We start from the raw sequence: 14,967 nt of genomic DNA on the forward strand, positions 1-14,967 counted from the left end.
TAGAGCACACAGTTTTTTCATGGTGACAAGGGGCAGGAGGTAGAGGAAAGGGACAGTGACTCATGTCACCGGGGGCAGTCAGACTCTTGTGTGGGCCTGTCCCATCATACTGGCAACACTCGTTCCTCCCCCTGCTTGGCACATGTCCTCCCTCAGACTCACATCCTTTACAGGCAGAGAGGGCAAGGACAAGTTCCAGTCCCCGGGAGGCAAAAGGGCAACAGGGCTATCTCTCTGGTGACTGGCGGCCAGGCAGACTTCTAGGGTCAGCTCTGCTTTCCAGTGTGTAGCCACAACGCCCACAAACTTGGACTCTCAGTGGGCTAGAATCTTTGAAGATCTGGAATCTGTTTTAGTAGTGTTTCCCAAACAAAGTAGCAATCTATTAGTAGTTATAAAATCGATTTAGTGACTCACAGCCTGCACTTTATAAAAAGTAATGAATACAACAGAACCAAAAATATCAGTGTCTACTGCATTTCGTGAGGGTAAGTACTGCTGTATGAAACTTTTGTTTCAGTGATAATAGATAACAAACCGATTTCCAGATCTCAATGTAAAATGTGTATTTCTTACTGTAGGTCACGGTAAATAATGTCTGAAAGCCACCACATTAGGGCCTTGGAGCACAGAGCCGCCAACAGCTTGAACCACTGCCCCATGGCTGAAATGCTGAGCTCAGGGCACTGAGTGTCTTTCCCTGGCCTAAAGTGAACAGCAAGTTGCTCAGGAGAGGCAGGGAAGGTTTTGCTTGGGGACGGCATATGGAGATCTTATGAACTGGAAGATGACTACCAGAGCGGCCCATTCAGGTGCTGTCTGTCTGGAGGCAGGGGACGGTCAAGAAGATCAGGGAAGCCTCCCAGCTCCCGAATTCTGTGAGCCAGTGCCGCTCCCACAGCCAGTTGGGTGGTTAAGGAGATGATTCATCACGTAAGGCATTCATGCTGCGTGTGCTGCGTGACTTGGACAGGTGCTGAGGGGCCTCTGGATCTCCCAACTGCCTGGGTTGCCTCTTTCACACCCATGGGGACCCAGCCTCTCCTAGGCAGAAACAGAAAGGCCCAGGTGTCAGGCCCTACAGAGCCACAACAGGATGACCTGGCCTGGCCACATTACCAACGACACTCGACACTCCCTTCTAGTGGGTTCTCGCCGGAAGAAGAATAGCAGCCTGTGAACAAGGGCTGTTGCTGCCATACTGCTTTCCCCCAGAGCTTCCCACTCAGGGCTGCTTCAGCAAAAGGAAGAGTGCCCTGTAACTGAGTATTTTCAGTCACATATCATAGAACAGAGGGAAGGGACAATGGAAATGCCAGGGAGGTCTTTTACTTTAAAAAGATGAAAGATAAGCAATCTCTCTGCTGCCAGCTCTAAGAAACGTGGCAGAACTGCTGGGTCGCCACGCCATTCCCCAGACAAGCCTGGTCACAGCTAAACCTGAGACTTGACCCTAAGTGGTAACAACAGCCTAGGAGGGTAGCTCCACTGGGCTACGGAAACCCTGAATCCAGCAGAGTTTCACTGGGCACGAGAAACAGAAAGGTCACATGGAATTAGAACTGGACATTCTTGGAGGAGACAGGGGCCTTGTTTTCCAGATGAATTCTCTTGGAGTAATCAAGCTGAGTTGTGGCTCATGTTTCTGCTTGGAACTTGAGGTCCCTGAGCTCAGAGATATCCTGTTCCGGGGACAATGCTTGGCATTTCAGCTTTCAAAGGCATTTCCTGATTAGTTTTATTGGCTGTCAAGGAAACTGCTATTCCTAGATACCCTTCTGGTGGAGAGACGCTTATTTATTTATAGCTGAAGGTAAAGGTATTGCCTCTGTCCTCACTACTCTCTCAAGACAGGTAGAGAAAACCAACCCTTTGATTCTCTAATCTGGAAGAAAATTAATTGGATTGCAGCTGGGCCTGAGCCCTGGGGAGGGCCCTAACTATAACTGCAGGAGCTATGCTGCTCTGGGCTTTCCAGGGCCTTCTATTTAAGAGCCTTGGAGGCTGTTCAGATATTAATTAAGCCACTGATGCCCCGAGGTGGGCTGGCTGGCAGGCAAGGCATCAACACAGAGCTCATGCCACTTTCTGCCCGAGCTGGGGTGACAGAGTCCTCATGCCTTGGATCTGATGATGTCCATGCTGGGGATCAATGCTGCGTGACCATGGGGTGAAGTTACTCTGATGGCTCATCTGTGAGCTACTTGTGGCTGTAGGTTCAAGGCACTTACCTGATGAGGATGAGGTGTGCTGGTGTTTCTGGGGTTCCTGTCCAGGGGACCAGTAGGCCCCTTGAGTGTGATCCTGCCCACAAAGGGCTAGAGCCTGAGTCCTAGCTTTACAGGTTTGATCAGATTTCTAAGGCCAGGAGGTCAGGAGGGAGAGGAACTGGAAAGGGGCCCTGGAAACTGGGAGCTCTTGCCAGCCCAGGGGATAATCATTTCCCAGCTCAAATCCACCCATCCGAACACATCCACGCACACATAGTGCCTTTCCCTTCTAAAGGGCAGAATTTCCCAAACCAAATGAACCTTTCTTTTCAGTCTCCCAATTTACATGCCTTTCTGCCTCTAAATCAGGTGTTCCATCAAGCAGAAGAATCCAGGGGCTTTGATTTAAACTAACCAACCCCAGAAGCATCAGGGCATCCCACAGAGCTTGGCAGCCAGGACAGATGCCAGGGAAACACAGGGTAACTGGTAACATGCTCCACCAGAGCTGTCCCCCGCCCTGTTTTCCCGTCCTTGCCACACACCCGCACAGTCGGGAAGCCAAGGATGTTAAAGTCTCTGCAGACTGCACTGTTGGTCTCCTCAGCACAGTCCAGGGCAGCGAGATTCAGTGCCGGCCTCCAGTCTGAAAAGACAAATAAGCCTGGGGTAAGCAAGGGGGTGTGCGCCTCCCCTGCCTGCTTCCCTCCCCCACAGGATGCCCCACTCCATTCCCACCTGCCCCACAGCACCTGACTCCAAAGCTTATGGAAAAGGTCACACTTTCCTCAGAAAAGGGCCAGGGAGATAATTCAGTTACTCTGAACTTAGCCAGAGCCTCACAAGAAGGGGCCCGTACTTAGGACACAGTTAAAAAGCACAAGTCACCGAACGTAAACACAAAAATCTTATTTCCCTCCTGACCGAGGCTCTAATGTGCTCTGCCCCTCACTGGTCAATCCAGTTACCAAATGATCTTTTCCACCTGTGGATATGATCGGTCACTCTCTATGCCATATCCTTTGGGGCACAGGTTTAAGAGAAGCAGCTGAAGAGACAAGTGAGGTGCCTGGCCGTCCTGGGGAAAGGCCCAGGTACTACCTCTGTCCCTGCTGCCCTCTAGAGATGATCAGTTCCAGAAGGGTGGAGAGCACACCTCAGATACTCTAGAATTCCCCAGTGGACCCTCACTGACAGATTCTGGGGCCAAGGGTACTGACAGCCCAGTTTGGGTGGGACAGAGAGTATTGGGGACCAGGTCCCCAGCCAGAAACAGAGGCAGGAGGCCTAGGGGAGGAAGAGTGAAGGACTCGGAGTTCAGAGAAGAAGGAAGCCCCGAGGCCAGAATGGCTGCCTCTGGAAAGAGATTATAGCTGCCCCTGGCCAGCTGCCTGGCCACCCTGTTCTTTCATCAGGCCCCAGGCTGCAAGTCCTCCGTCTATGGACACTTACTGGCAGAGAGAATAAGAACACCATCTGGGCCTCAACCCAGGATTTGGGAAAGAGAAAACAAACTCAACTACAAGGCAGGTCTCCTGGACTCTAATTCCAGGTCAGGAGCCCCTTGAGCACCCATTAAAATCTCACCCCACCCTGCGATGAGGTACTCCAGCTGGAAGGGAAGATATATACACATGAAGCACACACACAGTTAGATGGCAGTCGACTGGTGCCCAAGTATGTGGCACAGACCTCTAAAGGCATTTGGACATAGGAGAGATTGCCCTGGGGACTAAGCCATGGGACTCCGAGGAGAGGAGGAACTTGAGTTGAGTCTTGACAGTGAGCAGAGTTGGCAGGGAAGTGCATAAGCAAAGGCGAGAAGGAGAGAACTGGCAGAGTACGAGGGACTCATTAAAGACACTAGGCTGTTGGGAGGCAGGAAGGGGCCTAGGAGTGCTTGCCCAGAGGGGTCTGGGCTTACTCCCACACTGATCTAGAGCCACTGGCGCCTCTGAGACAGATAAGAAGTGAAGTGAAGGCAGAAGCCTGCCTGGTGACCATAGATGGCTCCACAGGGCCCAACCACAGAGACCCACAGCCCCATACTTTCGATCTGTAGCACAAGAGAGGAAGAATGAGACCCAGGCAGCCCACCTAACTCCCAATAAGCACAGAGTGCTAATATCTGAATAACATCCCTTAGAATCACAGTTTTGCCGGGACCCCTGACTCCACCCCAGAACCTGTTCCTATGATGTCTGACAGATACTATCTCAGAAGGCATCAGAGCTCCCATGGGAGGAGTGTTCCCCTCACTTTCACGACAGGGATGCAGGAAGAGGCAGCACAACTCCCAGGCAACTTTTGGACCATCCCTCACAAGGGAAGGCTCTGAAAGGCTCAGAGCAACTAAGCTCATCCTCCCAGAGGCTGACACGGGTGGGGGCCGGGGGCTGGAGGAAGGTCTGAGGCAACGCCCATTCACCCACTTCTCTTCCCTCCTCCTAGCTTCCCTTTCTCACTGGCAGTCTACTCTTGGCACTGAAGCTTCTGGAATCCTGGCAAGAGGGAGGGGGTGTGGGTACTTGGGTGTGTGTGGTAGGGGGTGGGGTGGACAGAGAGGGTTTGAAGTGTTTAGCAGAGACAGACTTGAAAATCTGGTTAGCAGAGACAAGTAAGCCATATCCTGTCATACCACTTCCCTTGACCCCCCACCTCACCAAATGCCTTTTGAGGAACTCTCTCAACTCCCCTGGCACATAAAGGCTGCAGTTTAGGTTCAATCAAATGTCTGCAAACTGGTTTGGTCCTTTGGCTTTCAATCTCCCTTGCAGAGTAGCCTGCACAAATGGTGGGTGTTGGGCCAGAGCTGTCAGATGCTGTGCTCAGGACAGCATCTTTCCTTCCCTCCCTGACACTCTCCTCTTAGCTCCCCCCTCTACCTCACCAGTGTTGGCACCCTTTGGCAGGGGCACAGCTGGGCAGTCTGCCCATGTGGATCTGCTAATCCCAACCAGCCTCCAGTCTCTTCCTCCAAAAGTTTTCCCCCCACCCTTCCCCAAATTACACTCTAGGGATGCTGAAGGTTTTCTCCTTCCCTGAAATCATAGGCACCGTCTCATGTCTCCACACCACTCCCGTAAGAAAAAGCCTCCCCAAAGGCCACCCTTGCCCTCCCAACAAATTCCATTTGTCAGGCACAGTAATGTGAATACTATTTCCCTACCCACCAAGAGCCAGAGCCCTGGTGGCACAGTGGTTAAGAGCCACAGCTGCTAACTAAAAGGTCAGCAGCTCGAATCCACCAGTCAGTCCTTGGAAACCCCATGGGGCAGCTCTACTCTGCTCTGTAGGGTCACTAGGAGTCAGAATTGACTCAACAGCACACAATAACACCAACAGTCACCTTACAAGCTCAAGGTTCAGGGCCCCTGCTCCCATTTCCACTACACAGTTACAAGCCTCTCCATTCCTAAATGTCTTCATTTTTCCATCCCCAGCATCTAGCATACAAAAGGCATTCAGTGAATGTTTACTGAATTATACAGTCGACCCAGCCCAGGGACCTTTCTCTCAGCAGCTCTAGTCCTGGAACATTTTCTCTTCTGCCCTCAGCCTCAGTTTATCCTCAGGTCCAGGTGGAGGTGAGGTTAAAGCCAATCACCTAAGAATGTAGGCATAAAGGCAAAGCAAGGCCGCAGGACAGATGAGCTCCTCAATGCCTTCAGAGTACTTTCTTCTTCTATAATCAAGCTGCCTGGATTCTAGAAGGGCCAGGGGAGAGGGAGAGGGAAGTAATGGACTCCCTGTTAGGCACCTGGATAATGTAGGGTGGAGGGAGAGAAGGTCCAGGAGATAAAGCAATGATAACCAGGCCTTCTTTCTGTGACCCTCTTCCCCCAAGGGAGGCCTAGGGAAGAGTGGGAAGCATAGGTCATCTCCTGGGGCCATCTGGCACACTCTAAACTTGGCTCCTTCTGTTCTGTACCTAGGGTTTTGGTCATGTTCTTCTGAGGAGGCTCATAGGAAAGGCCCAGCTGAAAGAGGAGAGAGCACAGGGACCAGGTGTAGCCAGTACCAGAGAGAAGAAAGGAGATGTGAAAGAAAAGTGTAGGGGACAAGGTTAAACAGGCATGGATGACTTTATTCAAGGCTACTGCAATAGACAAAAGAGGCCAGAACGAAATCTGAGCTCAACATCACTGAAATAAAGAGTGGAAGGGATGTAAGAGTGGGGATGGGCTAGTAAAAATAAGTCCCTGAGTGGTGCAAATGGTTAAGTACTTGACTACTAGCCAAAAGGCTGGCAGTTCAAAGCCATCCAGAGGTGCCTCAGAAGACAGTCCCGGTAATCTGCTTCTGCAAGGTCGCAGCCTTAAAAACCCTGTGGAGTTCTACTCCGCAAACACAGGGTCATCGTGAGTTAGAATCAACTCACCGGCTGTAACAAGTGGGAAACTACTGGAGGATGTTAGGGGTGGGTGATGATTTACTGAGTCTGCAATTAGAGCCATGTGACTCAGAGTGCTTTCTTTTTCTGTGATCAGGCCACTGGGATTCTGGAAGGGCCAGGGTAGAGGGAGATAAGGGACTCCCTGGTTAGATACCTGGAGAAGGCAGGGCCAGAGGGAGAAAGGTTAGGGAGGGGCAATAGGGCACCTCGACTCTGGGAGTGTCGGGGAGAAGGAGATAAGGGACTCCCTGGTTAGGCACCTGGAATATTCAGGGCCGGAAGAAGAAAGATTAGGAAGATAAGACAGAAAGACTTACCCACTGCCTTCAAGTCGATTCAGACTCACAGTGGTCCTATAGGACAGAGTACCACTGTCCCATAAGGGTTTCCAAGGCTGTAAATCTTTGTGGAAGCAGAGTGCCACATCCTTCTCCCGCTGAGAGGCTGGTGGGTTCAAACTGCTGACCTTTTGGTTAGCAGCCAAGCACTTAATCACTGCACCATCAGGGCTCCTTAAGGCAGGAAGAAGTCTGTCTAAATTTTAGTGAAGCTGAGGGAAACATTAAGGCCATTTTGGTGAGACTGTTTGAAATAAACCCTCGCGGTGGGAAAAGCAAGAAGAAACAGCTCTCAGACCTCAATAGATAATATTCAGATATCACTTCTGTTTTAGGAACATCTATGTGCAATGCAGGGACTCTGGGGTAGGTGCTAGAAAGGGTATAAAGATGGTGAACCTGGACCTGTCCTCAAGAAGTGTGGGATCTCATAAAGCAATAGGTCAATTAGATGTAAGGGCCTCAGAAGAGAGGCAATTCCGCAGCCTTCTACCAGTGAATGCCCTTGAATAACAAAGGCAGGAGGTCTCACAAGGCTATCAGCCGGGTGACCACAAGCACAGGCCACCACTCCTCAGCCTCTCAGTGCCCACTACCCGTTGGGGTAGGAAGACCTGAAGATGTGGGAGAAAGAGAGAAAAGGAAGCTAGCAGACAATGAGTACCCACTGCACACCTGTATTTTCTCTCACTCAACTCCCACTTTACAAATAAGGAAACAGACTGAGGAGTCTTCAAGCTTGTCCACGGGCTACCAGACTCGAAAGTTCACTCTTCACTTCACCTCACCAGGGTCAGGATGCTCCTTTTATATGTCTGCTCTTTGCCTCCAAACACAACCTTCCTCATGAGAGAGAGAATGTCAGAAACAGTTTTGTCTCCTAGTTAAATGTCATTCCCCGTATCTCACAACAGTCTTATTACCAACTCTTGTTGTTAGGTACCATTGAGTGGATTTTCGACTCATAGGGATTCGACATGACAGAGCAGAACTGCCACTTAAGGTTTCCTCAGCTGTAATCTTTGCAGAAGCAGATCGACAGGTCTTTCTCCTGCGGAATTGCTGGGTGGGCTCAAACCGCCAAACCTTCAGTTAGCACCAGTCTTTCGGTTAGCCACGCAGTGCTTAACCATTGTACCACAGTGCTCCTATCACCAGCTCTTACTGAGATATTAGAAAACATACTGAGACTTTATGGTGTGCCCACTTTATCTAGTTTAATGCTCACAACAATCCTATGAGAAAGGTAAGAAGGTATTTATCTCTAAAACTACTTTCCTTGTCTATAAAACGGAGAGATTAGGTAACCATGTCTAAGAGGTCACACAACTAATCTGTGAGAAATCTGAATCTGACCCCAGGATTTGAGCCTCTGTGCCTATCTCAAGAGGCCTTAGGACAGAACAGAGTACTGCTCTATCAGCTTCCCAACCAGGAAACTCAGAGCGAGGAGGAGTGTGCTAACTACCTCTTGTGGGGGCAAGAGGAAAGGTTATGCCTGGGAGTTCTCAGTTCCTTGCTCACTGGCTGTCTTGGCCTCATTCTCTTTATGCCTTGATTCCCTGTATCCCCATGAAAGAGAACCAGAGCCTCTGCTACCTGCTCCAGCCCCAAGGGGATGTGGAGGTGAAGGCTGAGGCCAGGCAGGTGCTGGGAGAGCCCTGGCTAAGGAATGTTTCTCAGGAATATCAATGTCATACCTTAATGAGCCATAATGACATATAAAGGCCCAGTCTGATGCTAATCGCTGTGGACCTGACTAGTCATCATTCCAGTAATAGTACAAGGAATAGAGAGCACCCTTATCTGAGCGTTCCATTGGTAAAAAACAAACAAAACTGCATTTCAGTAAAGTGCATTGCTGACAAAAAAAAAAAAAAACAGAACTGGGGAGAAGGGGCCTTTTTAAAATGTCAGGTGACTTAAATACTATGATCCTGAAGGCCCAACATAAAAATGACTAGCAGTGTCAGTCCAGCCCTACTCTTAGGGAGAAAAACATTTTCTGGTGCAATTACTGCCCTGGGCAGAGTAAATTCTCTACTAACAACAGAGTAAAAAACAAAGTGGAGAAGCAGTTGTGAACTTAGGAGTGATAGATGAGGGGTGGTAACACCCTCCGGTGAGGATGTGATGAAGATTCAGCTGTGCCCCAGAGAGCACGGTGGGTAGGTCAGCTCCCACCAGGTGCTCCCTCCGAAGTCACAAGCAGCCTTCCTTCCCCTCTCACAACTGCTGGAAAGTGCACTGGACCAGAGTCACAAGACCTGCTTATGGTTATAACTGGCCGAAGGACCGTGACCTCTCCATGTCTCCTCTCCCAGCCTTAGTTTCCTCACAGGTCCAGTGAGGGCCAGGATGGCTATCTCCAATGTTCTTTCCAGCTCTGACAACTGTTCAGGGGCTGGACAGCAAAGAACTCTTGCCCAGAAAAATGGCCTTGATACCTGACCATTGAGCAAACTACAGCCTCCATCAAAGCCAAGGCACAGAATGACCCAAACCACCAAGAGTGTGTCAGAAGCTGCAGAGCAGAACCACTAGAGTCCAGTGGTCTTGTGACTAGACCCTGCCTGTTCTCAGGTCCAGCTCCCCACCCTCAAGTCTCCAGAAAACCTCCTGACACAGAGAGTTAGCTTATACCATGTTCAGCTAGTCAGTGCTATGCATCACATCTCTTCCTTCTTGGAAAAGGCTTCTGGGCAGTGAGGTCACGGGATGGACAACATGCCTTCCCTACCCCTCACACCTGGATGACACCCCAGGTCTGAGTCAAGAGGAGCCACAGCTCCAGCAGAGGGTTCTGTCACTCACATTCTCATTTGGAATTCTGTGAGGCTCATGCCATTGGCCTTTACGAGTGTCCAGTGGGCTCCTATCCTGTACCAGGCTCTATGCTAGGTACCACAGGGGTACAGTGAGGGGACATGGTCTGTGCCCCTTGAGAAGAAAGGCAAAACCAGCACTGCCACTGTCACCCAAACATACACACTTTACAGGTCTCATCTCCATAGCTCTGCACGTACTGTTTTCCCACCTGGAGTATCCTCTCTCCTCCACCTCCCTTTCTACCTGCCCAGGCTCTGGAGAGTCATAAAGAGCTGGGTTTGAATACTTCCTCCAGCATCTGTATAATCTTGGGCAAGTTAATTATCTGTAAAAAGAAAAAAAAAAAAAAAAGACAATATCTATTGTTCAGATATTTTCTTAAGTAAATATTATATATAATAATGGCTTGAAAAGGTCCTTAGCAACATGCCTAGCATATGGCAAGTACTAAATACTTGCCTGAGTGAAGGCCTTTGGTGAGAAAATTAGCCCTCTATGACTTTCTTCTTCCCCGAATTCCCTTTTCAGACACAGCTTCTTTCTGTCACCACTTTTCCTGCTATGTGTAGCTCATTTTCCGAACTGCAATGTAAACAATGCACTGCACACAGAGGTCACTCAACAAATATTTGCTGATTGATTAGCTAAGTGCACTGATAAAAAGCTAAACTGAACACACTGAATTTCCCAACATATGGTGAGACAATAGGAGCTGCTTTTGAATAGAAAGGGGTCAGCCAGGTCCTTAAAATCAAGTGCCCTGCCCCAGGGTAACAACCCACCGGAGAATCTACCATTTCACTGAAGAAATGAATCCTATCCACTTCAGATGCTCAAGGCCAGCTGGTCAGGGTTGCAAAAGTCTCTCCATGTCATGACCCTCTTGCTGCTCCCACCCCAAGGTGTTCCCTACCAGCAGAATGTATGTGCCACATTCCCACAAGCCCAGGGTGATACGAGAGTAGCCCTCTGCCATTCCAACACCAACCTTTCTCAAGGAACCTCCGAATACAGAGATGAGGTGAGAGCACCTCACAGAGCATGGCGCCTGGCTTCTCAGCAAGTCCTCAACAGAAAACCTTACAATGGATTGGGATTGGGGGGTGGGGGGCGCTCTTCATCACTGTAAGCCCTGACACCAGATTCTGCCAGTGCCCTCCCCAGACATGATCCTGCTCAGGAGGTTGACTGACCCTCGTGGTTCATGGACAACCCCCCAGTTTCCACCTAAATCTCCAGCGGTTCCACGGATGCTGATGCTTCTATTTTCCTTTCAGAGGTTATGTTTTGTTTTTGTTTTTTTAGGGAAGGGCTGTCATTCCAAGCACTGGGGAAAGACTCCCTTTTGGAAGTGGCAACCCTCATCTAGGAGCAGGCTGGATCAGTATCTGTGTGTACAATTCCTAAGAAAACTCTGGGTTGCAAGAGACCAAACAAGCGAGTCAGCTGGAAGCCAATCTCTCCCCCCAGCAGTCTCAAGATAGAATAGGGAATGTTCCAGAATGAGTCCACCTTTGACCATTTAAGACCCCCGGTAGCCTCAAAGGAGAAACTGACCTAGGAATTTGTATGATGTTCAGGTCTACAATTTCCCTTGAGATTATCTCCCTTAGGTGCTTCAGTTCCATGTCTGACATTCTTCCCTTCCTGCCCTGACCTATCATGTGTTGTCATCACTGAAATAGTGTGAAAAGCTGCTTAGAGATGGCATATTCAGGTGAAGGGACCAGAGAGGCATGTGAGCAAGTGTCTACATAGAGATTGGAGGTAAGATGTTTTATAAATTTTGTTGAAAAATAACTTTCCAGGACCATACAGCTAAAAGATATGCACACAGCTAGCCACTTCAATAATCACTTTGCAAGCTGCTCAAGGAAAGAGGTAGGCTGAGCTTGAAAACCTGACATCTACAAACGAACTATTTTACTACTAATGGTTGCGTTTATCAAGAAATACCAATAGCACAGCAAAGGAGTAACGGTCCCAGTTTTCCATTCTCCAGAAAGAGGCCTATTCCCTAAGATACTCACAGTCCTCACCCAATGACCATTTCAGGTAGGGCCCTAGCACCATACTCAGAAAGTTGTTCCATTCAAAGGAAGCAACCCAGAGGCAAGTCATTTACTACCCACCATACCACTCCTGCCTCCCAAATACTCACTATCTAGGTTAGGTAAATATCTGACACCATAAAATCAAAAAACCAAACTTGTTGCCATCGAGTCAATTCTGACTCATAGCGACCCTGTAGGACAGAGTAGAACTGCCTCATACGGTTTATTTGACACCACAGGGATCTTTAAATTGGGAAAGAAAACTCTGAGCTAATATATGCCAAGTACTTACTCAGTATGGTGTCTGACACATAATAAGCACTCAGTAATATTAATTCCTGTTATTACCATCCGACTCATTGTGAGTTGGAATTGACTGGACGGCACTGGGGTTATTATTACCATAGAAGTGGCTTTTTTTTTTTAATTTAACATTTATGTTATAGGGTACATCTTAAAATCTATATACGTTTAGTGGTTTTCTTATCCCTCTACCCCTCAGACTATTATTAAATGAATGGTCTGTCTCACAACTGGTGGAGTCTTAGAGTCAAGGAAATATGGTGTTAGTGTTTGGGCCAGGGAATGGGAACATTCCTGGGAGCAAGGACCAAACAAACACCAAGAGGTTGCCTTCAGTGAGGCCTCTGGTTTCAGGGGGTTAAAACAGAAGGGCCTGAGAGAGGGTGAAAGGACAGGAAGAGAGAGAAGGAGGTGGCTGAGAAGCTAATGAGCTGTAGGCAGCAGGTGTAGAGAGGCCTGGAACGGGGACAGGAAAACTTTGTCAGGTGAGTGTAATCATCTCAAAGATAAAGATGAGGCGACAAAGGAAGTCTAAGTACCAGTTGTGTCACTTACAAAGGGAGCGGGAAAGGTAAAGGTTGGGGGGGGGGCAGAAAGAGTGTCAGTTCCCTGGTCTCCCCATTAGTGACCCCACAGCATCTGCAGAACTTGGCAGGGGTGCCAGAGGTCCCTGGCGAGAGGATGGGGGTTGCCTCGAGGCTGGACTAGAGAAAGCCCGTAAGGTGTCAGAGGAACAGCAGGGGGAACAAAGGAGATCCTCCCTGCGACCCTCAGGGATGGGGCAATAACCAGGTCGAGGTTACCGAGAGGCAGAGCGAACAGGCAAAGCAGAGCAGAAGGTCGGGGAGCCCCAGCCCCGGGAAAGGGTGAGAACCTCGGGACGTGGCCCAAGAGGAAAAAGACAAGGGCCGGAGCCAAAAATGGAGTTAAGGATGTAAAACTGGGGGGAGTGGGGTGGGCAGAGAGGAAGCGAGAACGAATCCGGAGGTGATGGGAAGCGGGCAGCGAGCCCCGAGCGAGGAGCACTCCCCGTGGGGCAGGTGAAGGGGGCCGGCCTAGGGGGAGCGACGGGCCGCCCCGGCTCCTCACCTTTGATGTCGTTGGCCAGCGCCCTCCAAGTCGGGGCGAAGGCGATGCAGTGGCCGCACCAGGAGGCGAAGAACTCCACTGCCCAGGCGCTGGGGGAGCCGAGCACGGCGCCGCGCACCGTGTCCGCCTGCAGCAGCGTCAGCGGGTCGGAGGGCGAGTACAGCGCCGAGAGCCGGGCCGCGCCCGCGACGGGCACAGCCATCAGCATCAGCAGTGGCAGCCACAGCGGCGACGGTGGTCCCGAGCCCCGGCCGGCGGCTGCCAAGCAGCGGCCGCGCCTCCCCATCCTCGGCGGCTGCGCCCTAGGCCAACAACGGCACGCAAGTTTCCGACGACTTGCTGCCTCCGCGGCTCCGCGGCGCCTCCTGCCTCCGCCCGGGAGGAGGGGCCGCTGGCCCCGCCCACCGCCCCGCCCACCGCGCCGGGGCCGCCCCCTTCCCGCCCCAGCCGACAGGCGCGAGGGCCTGTGGGCGGGCGGGGCAGCAGCCGTGCGTCGAAGCCTGGGGCCGCGTGGCAAGCGTGCCATTCGGTTCCGCCCAGGCCTCAGAGCCGCGCGGGCGGGTCGCTGCCTCCGGGCCCGGGAGGCTGAGAGCGCAGCCAACTGTCCTCTGAGCTCCCAACCTCATGAAAACAGTGGGGCGTCCTTGGAGCAGAGAGCTGGACCACGGTTCTGGTTGCTGCGTGTGACCTGGGAGGCCCCCATATCCGACAGAAACGGAATATATACCCCGATTTATGCTGTTCCGGGCGAGTTCTAGGGATCTCACAAAGCAGCAAGGCTTTGTGAATTAGAAGCAGGTGGTAGAGAAGAGGGACTAGTGGTAGTGACTCCCCGGCCCCTGCCAACTCTTAGAACAGGCTGAGTCTGTGGTCGCCATGACTCCACGGGGATCAGATGCGCCCTCCCTTCCTGGGCCTGTGACCAGCTAAAGGGCAACGTGATTTGGAGGTTTCCTGAGTCCGGATAAGCAGCCCTGTCCCCACCTTAACCTGGGCCGGATCCTTGAGGCCATTGTCATGGAGCCAGAGTTTCCTTCAGCACCCATGTCTGGCCATCCTAATAGGATTGTTAGGACACATATGTTGCATCCCTGGGCCTGCCCTTGGAAAAGTTTGGTCTTCATTTCCCGGCCATTCCTTCTGCATGCCTTGTTCTGTCAATCGGAGCTCTCAGCAGCCTGGGCCACCCTGTCCTACCCCACCAGACCCTCCTGTCATCACCATATTTAACTCTCCAGCCTGCCCACAGCTCTTCCTACTCCCTTAAATGTTTCTCTCACAGCTAACCTGATCCTAATCGTGTGTTAAGGTGTGAATGGACTTCCCCTGGTCACCTTTTGTAGCTCCAGTGTTGTGATTTGGTTTAAGAGTAGGAGGTGCTCCTCAGAGGGGTGATTCTTTTCCTTTGTGTCTGCTGGGTTAGCCCACCTCACTTGTCAGCACTCTGAGGCCAAATTTGTTATCCATTTTTTCATCCACTCAACAGACATTTACTGAGTGGCTTCTTTGTGCCAGGAACTAATCTGGGTACACATAACAGGCATTAAACAAAACTATCTACAGTCGTGGATTTTACATTCTAGTGGGGGTAAAAGAGATGATAAACAAGTGTCAGATGGTGACAAACATTATGAAAAAACAAAGCCAGAGAGGAGGTGCTATATTAGGGTGGTCAGGGAAAGACCCACAGTTAATATTTGCAGGGGCCAGAGTAACAGTACTAGGAGAGATCCACATACCATATGTTT

At 50.7% G+C, this 14,967-nt stretch overlaps 1 protein-coding gene across 1 annotated transcript in view; it reads right to left on the reverse strand.

Annotated features, from left to right (window-relative positions):
* The window catches only part of QSOX1 (quiescin sulfhydryl oxidase 1), a 46,558-nt gene extending 33,000 nt beyond the window's left edge, over positions 1-13,558 (reverse strand). Inside the window, exons 1-2 of the mRNA XM_064276563.1 lie at positions 13,220-13,558; positions 2,756-2,856 (exon numbers count right to left, since the gene is read on the reverse strand). Of these exons, the coding sequence (XP_064132633.1) occupies positions 2,756-2,856; positions 13,220-13,505 (387 nt within the window). The 5' untranslated portion in view covers positions 13,506-13,558. The remainder of the gene's footprint in view (positions 1-2,755; positions 2,857-13,219) is intronic.
* Positions 13,559-14,967: the final 1,409 nt, after the last annotated feature.

Source organism: Loxodonta africana, chromosome 25 (genome assembly GCF_030014295.1).
Source record: "Loxodonta africana isolate mLoxAfr1 chromosome 25, mLoxAfr1.hap2, whole genome shotgun sequence".
Taxonomy (NCBI): Eukaryota; Metazoa; Chordata; class Mammalia; order Proboscidea; family Elephantidae; genus Loxodonta; species Loxodonta africana.